An 18,186-nucleotide genomic window follows, 5' to 3' on the forward strand; every position below is an offset into this window, starting at 1 on the left:
AATCTTCAAACAAGTTTAACAAAAAAAAAATTTAACTTAAATTAGTGAAATGCTATAAAATAGGGTCTTGAAAAGAAATTTATTACTTCAACCAAGCAAAACATACATGCAAGCAACTACTATCATGCAATCTATCCTATCTAACAAAAGAAAAAGTCAAATGTTGGTGTTAAGAGAGAGAGATTACCTCCAGAAGTCAAGGATTGACCTCCCCACACTTAAGACTTGGCACGGTCCTCCGTGCCATTAGTAAGGAGCAAGGTAGGGCTGGAAGCATCGCCTCCGCTGTCTAGTTTGCCATGGCTCCCTGTGCTACTGGGTGAAGGGGAATCCGGGGTGTCCTTCTGTTCCGGAGGTGGGTGAGTACCAACAATGAGCTCCTTCAGATAGTTGTATCGGCGCTTGTTACGGCGCTCCAATTGCTCCATCCGCCGGTCTTGCCGGTCGAACCTCTCAAGGATCTGAAGGAACATCTTATGTGTGGATGGTGCGTGTGGTATTGATGATGGTGGAGTAGAAGTAGGAGGAGTGTCTAATGATGGGCCTGGAGGCCGGCTCGCTGAGGAAACTGGGGGTCTGATGTACTTCCCATTCGGGACATACTGATCGGCCCTAGGAATCATAACCTTTGTGTCTCTAGCCCGATGGGAAACACCTGCTGCAGAGACTAAATCTGAAACCAATGCGGGAAAAGGCAGGTTACCTGTAATCTATACGTGTCCCATTGCCTACCAGATGAGCCGAGACAGGTTGAGAGGTTGCTCAGTCAGGATGCACTAGATGAGAACAGCCATGTCCGCTATGAAGGTAGACTCGTGAGTGCTCAAAAAGATATAGTGGGACATAATCTGTGCCCACACACGAGCCTCCAAGGTAAGTGACTGGGCTGAGATGCTCTTAGGTTTTGACCGATGCTGCCCATAAATCCAGGTGCTGCCAGGTTGGGCTATAATTCCAAAGATGCTATCCCAGTCAAACTGATACATCTGGCACTTAAGAGAGGCCTCTTGATATGCATCCAATCCCTCTGGGCTAGGTGGAAGATCTAGTACTCTCTGTATGGCACTCTCGGAGACAGGGACTTGCTGCTGACGAACATAGACAGTCTGCAGAGTAGGCGAGTAGAAGTTGGAGTAGAATTCAACTACCCATGAATGGTTGGCCTCCCGCGGCTGCCTCCTCAAAAATCTCCACTATCTCCTCTCGATGCAAGGCTCCACAAAATCAACAAAAGAGGAAGAATGGTAAATATAGATAACTAAAAACTGGAAGGAAGAAATTCCAAGTGATAATGAATGCCAAAGAAAAGAGAATAGCTTAAATACATGGTAGCTACAACATGTAGGTAAGACATCAATTAGAAGCAAAAAGGAAATTCATAATAATTAGATGCAAGAGGGTAGAAGCATGCAAGTAATAGGCATGAGAAGCATAACTCAAGCATCAATTATTAAATGTGCCAAATTAAAGAGCACTTGTATGATGACAATTGTAAATGATAATCCCAAATACATGTGGAGTCCAAGTGTTATGAAAAGAGGCATTAAAGTGTAAGAGTAGAATAAAATAAGATTCAAAATGCCATAAGAGCTTTTTGACAAACACTTGGTGGGCAATGGAAAAATAGGAATTAAAAATAATTAATCCAAGTGTGTATGAGATCCAAAATTAAATGTCAATTGTCAAATCACTCCTCATAATATCCACAAGTTCAAGTATAAGAAAGTACATCCAAATAAAGCTCCAACACCAACATAAAAATGCATGAAAAAGAAACCATAAATAACCAAGGTAATATAAAATTGAGAAGAAAGAAAAGTAATTAAATGCAATAATTGAAAGAAGAATGAAAGAGTAGAGGAGAGGAAGAAAAGAACCTGAGGTAGAAGATGAAAAAGGGAAGAAGAAAGTAGTAGATAGTAAGAAAGAATAAGGAAGAAAGAAGGAAGAAGAAAGAAGAAAGAATTAGGAATGAAAGAGAATTAGGATTTAGGAGGGGGAAATTAAAATCTGGGTGGCGTACTGGTGTAGTTGTGAGGCGTATGCGACGCGTACGCATACGGCACGTGTACGCGTGGGTCGCGTAAAATTGATAGTGACGCATAAGCGTCTGGCACGCGTACGCGTGCCCATGATTGTGTGAATCGCGCGAAACCAGCCTCATGCACGCACAACTCTTTGTTCATTCTGGGTTGGGGGCCAAAATTGTATACGACGCGTGCGCATCAGCCACGTGCATGCGTGGATGGCCATTAAGCGAATATGACGCACACGCGTCAGGGATGCGTACGCGTGATGAAGATTGTGCCTCCAGCACAGTGCTAGCCCCAGACCATCACAAATCTCTATTCAAACACCAATTTACGCCGATTTCCAGGGTCACGCGTATGCGCCAGGGACGCTTACGCGTGGGCTGCTGAAAACGCAAGCGACGCGCACGCGTGGGCTGGTTTGTGCGCAAAGCATGGTTCCAGCGCCACTCCTGCCCAACTCTCTATTCAATTCCTATTATTCTCGCATTCACATATGACGCGTACGCGTCAGGGACGCTTGCGCATCGAATGTGTTTTTTTTTATGCAGAATGCAGGTGATTATATAGAAATTATGAATAAACACTGATAAAAACAAAATAAAATAAAACTAGGAATGTAAAGGGACGATCATACCATGGTGGGTTGTCTCCAACCTAGCACTTTTCTTTTACATCCTTAAATTGGACGGTCCACAAGCTCAGTCTTCTTCTGTTGCTGGATCCTCCAAGAGGAAGACCTCCAGCTCCTTATTGTTCTTCATTTTCTCACCATGATACAGCTTCAGACGGTGGCCATTGACTTTGAGGAATTTGGAGCTTGAAGGGTAACTCAGGTGGAAGACTCCGTATGGCTCTGCCTTCTCTACTCTATAGGGACCTTCCCACCTTGATCTCAGCTTGCCTGACATGAGCCTCAATCTGGAGTTGTAAAGGAGAACCACCTCCCCAAGTCTGAACTCTTTTCTCTTGATATGCTTGTCATGCACAGCCTTCACCCTCTCTTTGTAAAAGCCTGGAGGTGTCATATACTTCGAGTCGAAGGTTCTCCAGCTCTGCTAGTTGCAGCTTCCTTTCAGCACCGGCCTTCTCAAATCCCATGTTGCATTTCCGTACCGCCCAGAAAGCTTTGTGCTCCACCTCCACTGGAAGGTGACAAGCTTTGCCATAGCCTAGGTGGAATGGACTCATTCCGATAGGTGTCTTATATTCTGTCCGATAAGCCCAGAGCGCATCTACAAGCCTGGTGCTCCAGTCTTTTCTATTAGGCTTGATAATCTTCTCCAGTATACGCTTTATCTCTCTGTTAGATACCTCGACTTGCCCATTGGGGATGGTAAGCTGTTGCTACCTTGTGAACAATGCCATATTTCTTCAATAGACCTGTCAATCTCCTGTTACAAAAATGAGTGCCTTGATCACTCACGATTGCTCGTGGTGATCCAAAGCGACAGATAATATAATTTCTAACAAAGGAGACAACAACGTTAGCATCATCAGTACGGGTAGGAATTGCTTCCACCCATTTAGAGACATAATCAACAGCTAACAATATGTATAAGAAACCACTAGAGTTTGTAAATGGACCCATGAAGTCAATGCCCCAAACATCAAAAATTTCACAGAACAACATAAGTTGTTGGGGCATCCCATCCCTCTTGGATATATTCCTAAACCTTTGGCATGGGGAGCAAGATTTACAGAAGGCTGTAGCATCCTTAAAAAGAGGGGGCCACCAGAATCCACAGTCTAAAATTTTTCTAGCTGTTCTTTGAGGACCAAAATGTCCACCATTCTCAGAGGAGTAGCAGGCCTCTAAAATTGACTGAAATTCTGATTGAGGCACACACCTTCTAATTATCTGGTCAGCACCATACCTCCATAAATATGGGTCATCCCATATATAATATTTGGACTCACTTTTCAGCTTGTCCCTTTGATGCTTAGTAAAATTAGGAGGGAAGGTGTGACTAACCAGATAATTAGCTATAGGTGCATACCAAGGAACTACATCGGATATTGCGTGCAAGCTATCAAATGGAAAAGCATCATTGATAGGAGTGGAGTCATTCTTAATGTGCTCTAGGCGACTCAAGTGGTCAACCACTAAATTCTGGGAACCACTCCTATCTTTAATTTCTAAATTAAATTCTTGCAGCAACAATATCCAACATATTAACCTTGGTTTGGACTCTTTTTTAGCTAACAAATATTTTAGAGCTGCATGGCCTGAGTATACTACCACCTTAGTACCAAGTAAATAGGCTCGGAATTTATCCAGAGCAAAAACAATAGCCAGAAGCTCTTTTTCAGTGGTAGTATAATTAGACTGAGCAGCGTCTAAGGTCTTAGAAGCATAAGCAATTATAAAAGAGTCCTTACCTTCAGGCTGAGCCAGTGCCGCTCCCACTGCATGGTTAGAGGCATCACACATAATCTTAAATGGCTGGCTCCAGTCGGGTCCTCTCACAATCGGAGCTTGAGTCAAGGCGATCTTCAGCTTATCAAACGCTTCCATGCAGTCCTCACTCAGCTCGAACTCAACATCCTTCTGCAGCAGTCGGGATAGAGGCAATGCTACCTTACTGAAGTCCTTGATAAATCTCCAGTAGAAACCTGTATGACCAAGGAACGAACGGACTTCCCTCACGGAGGAGGGGTAAGGTAAACCAAAAATCACATCTACCTTTGCTGGATCTACAAAAATACCAGTATTAGAAACATGTCCTAGAACAATACCTTGTTTTACCATGAAATGACATTTTTCAAAATTTAATACAAGGTTTGAACTAACACACCTATCTAATACTCTAGCTAAACTATCCAAGCAAAGGTTAAATGAATCACCATACACACTAAAGTCATCCATGAAAACTTCCATACAGTTCTCAATAAGATCTGAGAAAATACTCATCATGCATCTTTGGAAAGTAGCCGGTGCATTACATAAGCCAAAAGGCATCCTCTTGTATGCATACGTTCCAAAGGGACATGTAAAAGTAGTCTTCTCCTGATCTTCAGGAGATATATAAATTTGAAAATAGCCAGTGTAACCATCTAGAAAATAGTAGTGTGCTTTACCTGACAGGCGATTAAGCATCTGATCAATGAAAGGCAGTGGATAGTGATCCTTGCGAGTAGCCTGGTTGAGGCGCCTATAATCAAAGCACACCCTCCAGGAGTTCTGCACTCTAGTTGTCAGGAGCTCTCCATGCTCACTCTTCACTTTTGTGACTCCAGACTTCTTGGGCACCACTTGTACTAGGCTGACCCATTCACTATCTGAGATGGGGTAGATGATGTCAGCTTCAAGCAGTCTGGTCACTTCCTTCTTGACAACTTCTAAGATGGTGGGGTTCAACCGCCTTTGAGGTTGACGGACAGGCCTTGCTCCCTCTTCTAAAAATATACGGTGCTCACAGACTTGAGGGATGATGCCTACTATATCCGCCAAGCTCTACCCAATAGCTTTCTTATGTCTTCTCAACACACCAAGCAACTGCTCCTCCTGTTGGGAAGTGAGTTCCCTTGCAATGATAACTAGGAGTTTCTGATGATCCTCAAGGTAAGCATACTTGAGGTGGGGTGGAAGGGGCTTCACTGCATTTTCTGCTCATGGTTGGGCACTTGATCATCTGGAGCCATGGTAGGTGGCAAGGTGTCTTCATCTTATTCAGAGGGCTTCCCCACACTTGCACCTTGCTTCATGTGCCTCTCTTTTACTTCTTCTTGGTGAACTGTAGCCACTGTCTCATCAATGATGTCGCACTAGAAGATGGAATGATCTTCCGGAGGATGCTTCATAGCTTTATCCAGGTTGAAGCTCACTGCACTGCCATCTATCTCAAAAGAGTCAGTTCCTAAGAAGGCATCCAACTTGAACCTTGAAGTCTTCAGAAATGGCCTTCTAAATAGGATGGATGATGATCTTTCTGAGTCATTAAGGGGCATCTCCAAAATGTAGAAGTCAATAGGGAATGTTAGCCCCTTAATGCTCACCAGCACGTCCTCAGCAATTCCAACCACCGAGATTATACTTTTATCTGCCAAAACAAAACGTGCTGCCGACCTTTTTAAGGGAGGGAGCCTCAAGACATCATATATAGATAATGGCATAATAATCACACATGCCCCTAAATCACACATGCAGTCAAAAAATTGTACACTCTTTATAGTAATAGTAACCATGCATGGACCCGGATCACTACATCTTTCTGGTATATCACCCATTAAAGCAGAAATAGAGCTACCTAGAGGAATAGTTTCTAAATCATGTATTTTATCTTTATTCATGCATAAATCTTTTAGAAACTTAGCATATTTAGGTACCTGGCGAATAGAATCAAAAAGGGGAATGGTTACCTCAACCTTTTTTAAGATTTCCACCATCTTGGGGTCTAGCTCCATCTGCTTTCTAGATTTCCTAGAAAGGTGTGGAAAAGGAATGGGAATGGCTTCTCTTGTAACTGCATCTTCCTTTGGTGCTCCATTCCTTGGTTGAGCCACTTCTTCTTCAACCATGTCTTGTACTTCTTCCTCTTCTTCAACATCCTCTACCTCAACAATGTCTTCAACTTGAATGTCTTCTTTTGAGCTTCGTTCTTCATGACTCCTCTCTTGCAGTGTGGTTCTGGACCTCAAAGTAATGGCATTGATGTCACCTTTGGGGTTGGGTAAAAGTTGAGAAGGTAGTGCACTAGAGCTTGAAGGTTGAATGTTGGGAGTGAAGGGTGGTTCCAAGCGAGATATGAGTACTTGTAGAGTGGAGTTAAGACCGTTTATGGTAGAGTTAAGTGTATTCTGAATGTCTTTTTGTCCTTGCGCAATAGAGCAAAGCATTTCATCATTGGAAGAGGGAGGGGGGTAAGTAATTTGAGGGGCTTGCTGCTGGTTGTTCTGAGGCGCTTGTGATTGCCTTTGGTGAGGTGCTCAGTAAGTCTGGCCTTGGTTCTACTGTTGGTATGGGGGGTTCTGTTGATACCGATTCTGCTGATTGTTGTTGTTGTTCCACCTCTGATTTTCACCGTTGTCTCTTCCTCCTTGGTTGTAGTTTTCCCTCCATCCTTGGTTGGAATTATCTCTCCACCCCTGTTTGGAATTGTCTTTCTAGCCTTGGTTGGAGTTATCTTGCCAACCTTGATTGTAGTTCCCACCTTGGTTATAATTACTGCCTTGTTGATAATTCCCTTTATTCGGGCAGTTATAGTAGTTGCTGGTAGCTGCCAAGGTGTTGTCTTCTTGTTGGAGTTGTGGACATTCATCAGTGTAGTGGGAATAGCAAGCACATATTCCACACACTCTCTAAGGAACTAACTGTTGACATTGTTGTTGTGGAGGAGGCTAAGGTTGTTGTTGATTCAGTTGTAGCTGCTTCAGTATGTTAGTCATCTCTCCCAGAGTCTGTGTGAGAGCAGCAATCTTACTACGAGAAGAAACCTCCACAATAGCCTTGGGATGGTTGTTCCTGTGCCTTGCATTCCGGGTAGACTCAGCTAGATCGGCGATCAGTTACCACGCTTCTGTCACCGTCTTGTACTTAGTCAGAGAGCTATTACTCGCAGCATCTAATATAGTCTTGTCTTGAGGCTTCATGCCTTGTGTGAAATAGCTAATCAACACCAACTGGTCAATCTTGTGGTGGGGACATGAGTCCAGGAGATTCCTGAAGCGCTCCCAATACACATAAAGAGTCTTTGATTCGCCTTGGATAATGCAGGAAATTTCTTTCCTCAGTCTAATCTGTAACTTCAGTTGGAAAGTATTTGTCCAGGAATTCCCTTCTGAGCAGATCTCAATTAGTAACAACTTCTTCAGGTTGAGTGTAGAACCACTCCCTTGCCTTTCCCTCAAGAGAAAACGGGAAGGCATATAGCCAAATAGTAGTCTCATCTACACCATGACGCCTAGTAGTTGAGCAGGCTGTCTGAAAATCTCTGAGGTGCTTGATAGGCTCTTGAGCAGGTAAGCCATGAAACTTGGGCAGTAGATTGATTAGCGCAGTCTTCAGTTCAAAATCTGCAGCCAGATTTGGATGAGCGCTTGATACGGTTGCAGTGTAAAGTCCGGAGCTCCTGCTTCCTGGAGAGTAATCCTTCTGGCCTCCGTCATGTTACCTACACGTAAATCAACAGAATCAGTAAAAGAAGAGCATATTTTTTCCTCAAATGGCGCTTCAGATTCGCCCTCAAATGAGACTGGTGAATTGGCAGTAACCACTTCACCACCCGCAGAGGCTAACCGACGCCAAGCTTGCCTGATATGTGAAATAGTTCTTTCGATTTCAGGATCAAACGCAGCTAAGCTCAGATCAGGTAGTGAATGCGTCATTCAATGAAAGAAACATACAGCTCATGGTAATAAAATAAAATAAAATATGCAAATATGTAAGTTAAAAAAAATATTTACACCAACTAATAATTTAGCACATTGTTGCAACTCCCCAGCAACGACGCCAAAAACTGACGGACGGAAAATTGCCGATTAAGAATTTATAATAAGAACAGCGTTGAAAGTACAGTTCTTAACCGACAAAAATTCCGCTTATCAATTTAAAAAGAGTTGTCACAATTTAAGAATAAAATACTGAGAGTAGAATTTCCAGGTCGTCTCCCAACGAGTTAACAAAAAAGCGCAATTTATTGGTCAGGAATTTTCTGAGAAATTTTAGAGTTGGAGAACAGAAAAATAATTGATTATAAATTAAAGCAATGAAAATTAACAAGAGGTTTTGTGTAATTGAAATAAAGAAGCCTTGACCAGGAGAAGATTAATCAGAAGTTCTATCCTTGTTGAATTTTTCCCAAGTGTAATAGTAAGAGGTTGTTGTTTTTTACTTAGTTAACCTTTACTGAATAAAGGAAAGTCAGGTAATTGAGCCAACTCTGATTCACAAGTCCTAATCCTCTCCTACGGAAGGATTAGCATTAGTGACTGGAGAATTAGCCAACAACTTCCAATTGCAAATTAACACTTGAGTATTCCAACTCAAAGGCCTCCTATTAATCAACTCCAAAGTCAAGTTAAGAGCCTACTTCATTGACATGGATGCCAATTTTGCAGACATGTAAAGGGAATAGAAAAGAGACATGGTAACTAAAATTAAATTAATAAAAGCTAATTTTGAAATAATAAATTAAGGAAAGATGATACTCAAGCCAATAATGAAATTAAATGTAAAAATAATTCTTACATTAATAAATTCCAAAATCAAAGATATCCATATGTAATTCTGAACAGGGTGAATGGGTGCTTAAAAGAGTAAGGAAATAAGGAAACAAACTAGAATGACGGAAACTTCAACGGAGGTAGTAACTCTTCTTAATATCCAAATCAAAAGCATAAAACTAGAAATCTAGGAATATGAAGAACCCTAGAGGATGAAGTAGTTTTTCTCTCTAAGATTCAAAACCAAAACTAAAATTGTGTAAAAATGAATATGTGTTGAGTCTCTGCATGTCCTCTAGCTCTAGTATGTATTTCTGGGCCGAAAACTGGGTCAAAACTGAGCCCAAAATCGCCCCCAGCGTCTTCTGCGATTTCTGCACGTGGCGCACGTCATGCGTACCCGTCAGTCACGTGTACACGTCGATGGTCATCTACGCGTGTCATCCGTACGCGTCAGTCACGCGCACACGTCGCTGTGCAATTTCGCTTGTCACGCGTACGCGTCAAGTATACGCGTACGCATCGCTATGAAAATCTCCAAATCACGCGCACGCGTGAACCATGTGTGCGCATCGATCCTCGCTGGTTATCTCCTTTATTTCTTGTGTTCCTTCCATTTTTGCAAGCTTTCTCTCCATCCTCTAAGCCATTCTTGCCCTATATAGCCTGAAAACACTTAACACACAGATCACGGCATCGAATGGTATAAAGGTGAATTAAAAATACACAATTTAAAGGCTTAGCAAGCAAGTTTTTCAATCATAGAATAAAATTGGGAAGGATTTGTAAAACTATGCAAATTGTATGAATAAGTGTGCAAAGACTTGATAAAAACCACTCAATTTAGCACAAGATAAACCATAAAATAGTGGTTTATCACTGAGCATTCACGGGGGTACAAGTTTTACAATCCTGCATCAAGGTCTATTTTTGAAATGGGAAAGGCGAGATTTCTTGAGGATGTTGAGTTTGTGGGGGAAGGAAATATTAGGAATGTTGCTTTTGATGAGGATTCTGTAACTGACAATGATCAGGACCTTATGCCTATTATTATTCAAGATACAGTTATAGTACAAGAGCACAATGAGAATTTTGCTGTAGATCCAGTTACAGTACAAGAGAACAATGAAAATATTGTTGTTGCTCAAGATACTGCTACAGTACCAGAAAATAATGAGAATCCTCCTCAACCCCAACCCATACAACAAGCTCAACAACCTCAAGAAGTGCCATTAAGGAGATCCATAAGAGAAAGGAGAAGTGCGATTTTAAAGGAATATGTAGTCTATCTCCAAGAACATGAGGATGGCATTGGTTTGACAGAAAATTACCCAATCAATTTTCTTCAAGCCATTCAAAGTTCTAACTCTGAAAAGTGGATCGATGCCATGAAAGAAGAGATGGAGTTTATGAAAGACAATGACGTTTGGGATCTCGTAGAATTACCTGAAGGTGTGAAACCAATTGGTTGTAAATGGATATTTAAAACCAAAAGGGATTCTAAGGGTAATGTCGAGAGATATAAAGCTTATCTAGTCGCTAAAGGCTTTACTCAAAAAGAGGGCATAGACTATAAAGAGACTTTCTCTCCAGTATCATCGAAAGACTCTTTTAGAACCATAATGGCACTAGTAGCTCATTTTGACTTGGAGCTACATCAGATGGATGTAAAGACAGTGTTTCTCAATGGTGACATTGATAAAACGATGTACATGGTACAACCAGAAAATTATGTATCAGGTGATTCAAAATCTATGGTTTGTTAGTTAAAGAAATCCATCTATGGTCTCAAACAAGCTTCTCGTCAATAGTATCACAAGTTTCATCAAGTCATTAACTCATATAGTTTTGAGGTGAAAATCATAGATGAGTGTGTATACCGCAAGTTCAGTGGGAGTAAATACATCTTTTTGGTCTTATATGTTGATGACATTCTACTTGCCAGTAACGATATAGGCTTGTTGCATGAAACTAAGAAATTTCTATCGAACAAATTTGAAATGAAAGATCTTGGTGATGCCTCTTTTGTATTAGGAATCGAGATACTAAGAGATCGTTCTCAAGATATTCTTGGATTATAATAAAAGAACTATATCGAAAAGATTTTAAGTAGATATGGCATGGAAAGTTGTCGACCGATGGACACACTCGTAGCTAAAGGAGACAAGTTCAGTCTCAAGCCATGCCCTAAAAATGGTCTTGAGAGGACAGCAATACATGATAAACCTTATGCATCAGCACTAGGGAGCTTAATGTATGCTCAAGTCTGCACACAACCCAATATATCATTTATAGTGGGAGTATTGGGTAGATACTTGAGCAATCCGAGCATGGATCATTGGATAGCTGTTAAACGTGTAATGTGTTATCTGAAGAGAACAAAGGATTACATGCTTATTTATCGGAGATTAGAAAATTTGGAGATCATTAGGTGCTCTGATTCCGATTTCATGGCATATGGTTGCAAAACTTTGTCACTGAACTTCATGTAGTAGTTGATATTGAAAGGCCATTAAATATATTTTGTGACAATAAGTAAACAATACTATACTCCAACAACAATAAGAACTTGACAAAATCGAAGCATATAGACATCAAGTTCTTAGTTGTCAAGGAGAAAGTTTAAGAAAAATAGATTTTCATAGAACATATAGGAACAGAGCACATGCTAGCAGACCCGTTAACCAAGGGATTGATCTCTAAAGTCTTTTATGAGCACACTGCTCGGATGGGTGTCAATAATTGTGATGCCTTGGTTTGGTAGAAGTTTATTTTTTTATACTATATGTCCTATGACAGATATTGAGTTAATTTTTCTGCAGAATTAAGTTGATGGTTTGTTTCCTGTTATGTGAAATGTTCATTTTTTACAATATTCGTATTGTGTTTGATCTCAATAAAGTTTTAAAGTTGGACCAGCTGGAAATAGACATGCATGAGATTACTTGGCATGTAATTTCCATATTACTCATCCAAATTTGATCTATGTCGTTAAGTATATTAGGATGGTGATTGTCGTGGTTTAGTCACAACATTTAATGTGATAAAAGCTACAATAGTTCCATATCTAATGTATGAGATGGACCAGATTGTTAAAGTAATGAGAGAAATAGCATTCAGATGTGCGCATAAAGTTTATAAGATATGATTATGTCAAGAAAGAATATATGTATAGCCCAAGTGGGAGATTGTTAGGAAATTACTTTAATTTTCTAATTTGTTTGTGGGCAATACAGATATTAATTATAAATAATAGTGATCTCATTTATTGTTATAAATGCTAAATTTAATAAGTCATTATTACTTTTGATTTGGAATTAAATGAGAATAAAACCAAATATTATCTTTTGTTCCTTAGATAATTATCTTTTGGATTTTAGATATATTATCATTTGGACTTTAGATACTATTTTATTTGCGCTTTAGGGTTTAATGGGTGCCATGCTCAAATATAAATAGGCCTTCAGGGTTTCGGTCCCCAATATACCAAAGCCGCCTTTGTCGCTCTTTCCCCATCAGAAGAGTCACAATTCAGCCGCCTAGAGATACAGAAGTCTTTGGTTGAGAAAGATCGAAAGAACCATAAGATCCAAATCCTTCTATCAATTTCTGACTTTTATGAGTAAAGGTACACTTCCGCATTATAATATATTTTTGGTGATTCAATATGGATGATCTGCGTTAATAAAATTAATTATTCCAACAGATTCATCTGCTGGAAATATTGACCCTCCACCACCATTTTCTGTTCCATCTGAACCAGCATATATTCCTTCCAGGTATTTTTTTTATCATTTTATCATTCTATTTTTATTATTAAATTTGTATTGAACATTGTGTATGCTATGAAATCTCAGTTTTAACTTTTTTTTTATGTGATTTTTTTATACAACTTGCTATTATTTTTATAATTAGTTATAGCAAGTTTTTGACCCCAATAAAGGAGGAGAGAGTTCTAATAAGAGTAAAAAAGTAAAAAACAGTAATAAATTTGTTTTTATGTATCTCTCCACTTTTTATGTATCTCTTCATGTACGAAATGTTTGTTTGATTTCTTTTTTTTATGTTCTTCCCCAACAACTGCATGAAAGTGGTAAGTTCGGAAGAAAATTTAAAGCTGATTGGAATGAACGAAATACTGTTATATTAATGAAAATATGTAAAGAAGAGATGGTGGCTGGAAATAGACCTGGAACACATTTTAACAAAGTTGGTTGGGCAAATTTGAAAACGAAATTCTTGAAAGAGACTGGTTTAAATTATGAGTCTAAACAATTTAAAAACAAGTGGGAGGCTATGAAAAGAGAATGGGGACTATGGGCTAAACTAAAAGGAAAGGAGACCGGTCTTGGTTGGGATCCTATTAAGAAGACCATGCAAGCAAATGATGATTGGTGGGATGCTAAGATTCAAGTATGTTGTATTTTTTAAAACTATTTCAGAAATATCAATTTTATCGAGAGATTTTTAATTGCCATTTTATCGTCTCATAGGAAAATTCTAATGTGGCAAAATTTAGAGAGGAAGGTCCAAAACATCTTGATGAAATGCAGTTCTTTTTTGAAGATGTTGTAGCTACTGGTGTAGGTGCATGGACACCTTCTGAAGATATAAATGATAGTTATAATGATAAATATAATGACAAAGATAATGGTAATCAGGAAGAAGGTTTAGAAGATGAGTTAAATGATGAATCAACGCCTCCTAGTGCAATGAGACAAAAGAGAAGAAAGGTTGGAAAAAGGTCTGGAGCCTCTCAACTTTCAACTCAACTAGAACGTATAATTAATGTGTTTGAAGAAGAAAAGGCCAACGAAATAGCTCATAGAAATAACGTACCAAGTATATCTACTTGTTTAGCTATTCTCAAACAATTACCTGGACTAGAAGTGGGGAGTGATATATTCTTTATAGCTACAAGACTAATGGCAAAAAGGTCAAATAGAGAGATTTTTATGGGGCTAGAAGATTCTGCCTTACAACTTGGTTGGTTGAAGACTCATAGTTTAGCAGATGTGTCTGGTTCTTAAAGTTTTTTTGCTAGAATGTCTCTTTTTAATATATTCATGTGTTGTTCAAAAAATATTTTCTATGATTATATTTTTTTATTATTTTCTATGGTTGTTTGCTATTTTATATTTAAGATGTGAACTAGTGTTTACTTGAAGATTGTGGTTGACACACAAGTGTGATTAGTGTTTATTATTTGATATTAGTTTAAAATATTTGTATAACAGGATATCTAACAGCTCAACTGAAAGTTTGTCAACTGAAAGTTTGATATCAAATACAAATGTGTCAGACAAAGAATTTGAAAACAAACAAAAAATCGCAGCCAAACGTAAGAAGAAGACAATGACTTTACTAACAATCGCAACTTGTATTGATTATTTTCTAAAGTATGTTGTGAAAAATCCATGAAGAACTTCAAGGTTGACAGGAAGTAGTTGGGTAAATGAACTTTTAAATGGGCATCCTATTCGTTGCTACCAGCAATTTAGGATGAAAAAGCTTGTGTTCCTTCATCTTTGTGATGTTTTACAAAATACTTACAATCTGAAGACAACAAAATGGATTGGAATTCATGAACAAGTAGGTATATTTTTATATATCATTGGACAATCAGGTTCAATACGTAATGCAGAAGAAAGATTCCAACATTTAGGAGAAATTATTTCTAGACAATTTCATTGTGTATTGGATGCTGTTTGCAAGCTTGCTCAATATATTATTCAACCAATTGATCCACAATTCACAGATACTCCAGTGGAAATTAAAAATGATGAAAGATATTATCCATATTTTAAAAATTGCATTGGTGCGATAGATGGAACTCATATACCTATTGTTGTTCCTGCCGACAAAAAAATTTCATACATTGGTAGAAAGGGGATCACAACTACAAATGTGATGGCAGTATGTGATTTTAATATGTGTTTCACATTTGTATGGGCAGGTTGGGAGGGGTCTGCATACGATACTAAAATTTTCAATCAAGTTGTGCATAGACAAAGTCTTCATTTTCCTCTTCCTCTAAAGGGTAGCATATTTGAGACTGATATTATTTATATTAGATTAAACTCTTTATTTTTTTAACTGATTTTGTGGTGCACTAAATTTTTGCTAGATAAGTACTACTTGGTAGATTCTGGCTATCCGTGTTTTATGGGGTTCTTAGGTCCTTATAAAGGTCACAGATACCATCTTCCGCATTTTAGATTGGGTCCCAGAGCAAGAGGAAGAAATGAAGTATTCAACTACTATCATTCTAGCCTTAGATGTACAATTGAACGCTCATTTGGATGTTGTAAAGCAAGATGGAAAATTTCAGGTGCCATGCCATCGTTTTCCTTAGACACACAAGTTAGAATTATTGGTGCTTGTATGGCTTTACACAATTTTATTCAACGGAATGACACAAGCGATGAACAATTTGAAGAATTCCATGAAAATTTTGATCTTATGGGTGAAGGTGAAGGTGAAGTAGAAGAACCAGTTTCTAATGATATTACGTGGGAAGGACCAAATGCTGAAAGCGCTAGAAAAATGGAACTAATTAGAGAACAAATAAAGAATCAATTACCCGATCGATTGTAATCTTAGTGATTTGGTTATGTAAAATTAACCTTCAATAATGGAAAGTATTTGTTATCATCGTTATTTTAATATCCATTCTCTTGTGTAAAAGAAATTGTATTTTTTGAGTTATTTATCCAAACGCTACAACTTTAAAATAAGTACTTCTATAGTTAAAAATTCAAACACAAAATAACTTATTTATAAGCTGCTATTAATAAAAGTCATTATACTTTAAGCTCTTTTTTCCAAAAAAACTTATTTAAGTTATTTACCCAAACTGGACTTTAATCCTATCTCTTTTGACTTCACCACTACAATTAATAAATTCGTCTTAAATGAAACCTTCTAATTTCCATTTATTTGTGCCCACTACGGCACATTCCTCACAACACACCGTTTCTCTCTCTTCCATTTCGCCTTCTCAAGGAAGTTTCTAATTTCAAATTTTGAAAAACGAAATACGAAACGGTAGCGCACTTCTTTTATTCTCACTTAATAAATTTCCACCGTTACTCAATGTCAACTTTTCGTCTTCCAACTTTTATCTTTCCCTCACAAACTTTGCTAATCTTTTCTGAACCTTCCTACGTAAACTTTCCCTCCATAACCAAATCAAATATTAGGACCCTCTTCGCATACTCACCAATAGCTTCCTCTTCTATTCCCCAAGCTTTATCTGCCCAAGACAAAGGCAAACACATCTCGATCGAAGTCTTTAAATAATCAAATCTGAGAATTTTAAATCGTTTTAACGATATTATCATTGAGGATCCTAAGAGTTTGCCAACCGACAAAAGGATTCTCGTTTCCTTCACTGCCGATGATGATATCGAAATTCTCGATAAAAATTTGACATTATTGAAAAATAAAATTAAAAATAAAGTTTAACTAAATTAAACATTAAATAATTTTGATACATTAGAGACAAAAGGTATAATTTATACTTTATTATTTATGTATCATTTTTTCTTTTCCACAAGTTTATGTACTAATCATTCTACAAATATTGCATGATGAGTAAAAATATTTAAGAGTAAAATTTTAAAAAATAAATTTATTTAGAACGAAAGTAATGTGATTAAGTGTAATTTACTTAGATGTGATTAAAAATAATTGAATAACTATGTACCGTAAAAAATTGATATTATTAAAGGATTAAATTAAAATTTATTTCTATGTATCATTTTTGTCCCCAACATTTTCATCCTATTTAAGTCCCTAACGTTTCAAAATCGTCTTAATTTTGTCCCGCCGTCAATTCTATTAACAGACCCCTAACGGCAGGACAACATTGAGCCAATTTTGAAATGTTAGGGACTTAAATGGGACGATTTAAATGTTAGGGACAATTTTAGGAGTTATTCCAAATGTTAGGGACAAACACAATATTTTACTCTATTTACATGTGTTTGCATTTTGAGATATCAACAAGAATCTCAAATTAAATTAGGACAAATCAATCAATCTTATTAGATAACTAATTGGGGTACCAACCAACTACAATTAACTATTAGTTGAGTTGTAAAAAGGTCCAAAAAATACTAAAAACAATATATAATTCACTCCAAAAAGTCAATTGTACTACCACAGTAAAAAACAAAAATTATCTGAAACTCTAATCACTTTACGTCCCTCTCCAATATCTTTTTCCCCCGAAAAATAAACCTCCTTTAGCAACACTTCTCTCCACCGTGCATGTGCTCCCTTCCGCTGTGAGTGTTCTTCCCTCCAGCACACCCTTGTTTTTCTCTGATGTACCCTTGCTTCCCTCTACTATGCCGTTGCGCTCTTCTGTGCGCCTCTCTCCGACATGGTCAGCCTCTTCGCCATGCTTCTTGATTTTAAAAGAGAAACACCCAAAAATAAAGAAAAGAAACATCCAATCGTGGTCAGCCTTTCTCCTTCTTTGATTTTTTTGCATGTTTCTTTATTAAAAAAAAAAAAACATTCAAAACAAAAAAATCCAAAACCAAAAGAAAAGAAACATAAAAATTATAATAAAAGAAACATCTAAAACTAAATGAATAGAAACATCTAAAATAATTATAAAAAGAATATTCAAAATATAAAAAAAGAAAACATCTAAAATATTACAAAAAAAAACATTTAAAATCATTATACAAGAACTTCTAAAGGTGATCCGGAGGAGGAGAAGAAGAAGTGGAAGAAGAAAAGATGTGGAGGGAAAGGTGGCGTCAAGGGAGAGATGTATAGGAAAAGAAGAAGAAGAGATCCGGAAGAAAAAGGAGAAGAGAGGTGAAGATGGTGGAAGGATGTATTTTTTATGAGAATAAAACTAGTTTTTGAAATTTAAAAATTAGAATGTTTTAAAAAGTTGGCTACATATAAAGTTGGTTCCCTAGATTTTTTTCAAATTAATTATCTGAAAAATGAAAAATCAATTTTGATCAAA

The 18,186-nt window shown here is 37.9% G+C and overlaps 1 protein-coding gene across 1 annotated transcript; it reads left to right on the top strand.

Moving 5' to 3' along the window:
• On the top strand, positions 10,583 to 15,791 carry LOC107607070. The gene is made up of 7 exons (XM_016309058.1): positions 10,583 to 10,934; positions 12,901 to 12,973; positions 13,286 to 13,607; positions 13,688 to 14,130; positions 14,432 to 14,535; positions 15,151 to 15,234; positions 15,322 to 15,791. The coding sequence occupies exons 1-7, from the start codon at positions 10,583 to 10,585 to the stop codon at positions 15,789 to 15,791; spliced, it is 1,848 nt and encodes a 615-aa protein (XP_016164544.1).

Source organism: Arachis ipaensis, chromosome B07 (assembly GCF_000816755.2).
Source record: "Arachis ipaensis cultivar K30076 chromosome B07, Araip1.1, whole genome shotgun sequence".
Classification (NCBI taxonomy): Eukaryota; Viridiplantae; Streptophyta; class Magnoliopsida; order Fabales; family Fabaceae; genus Arachis; species Arachis ipaensis.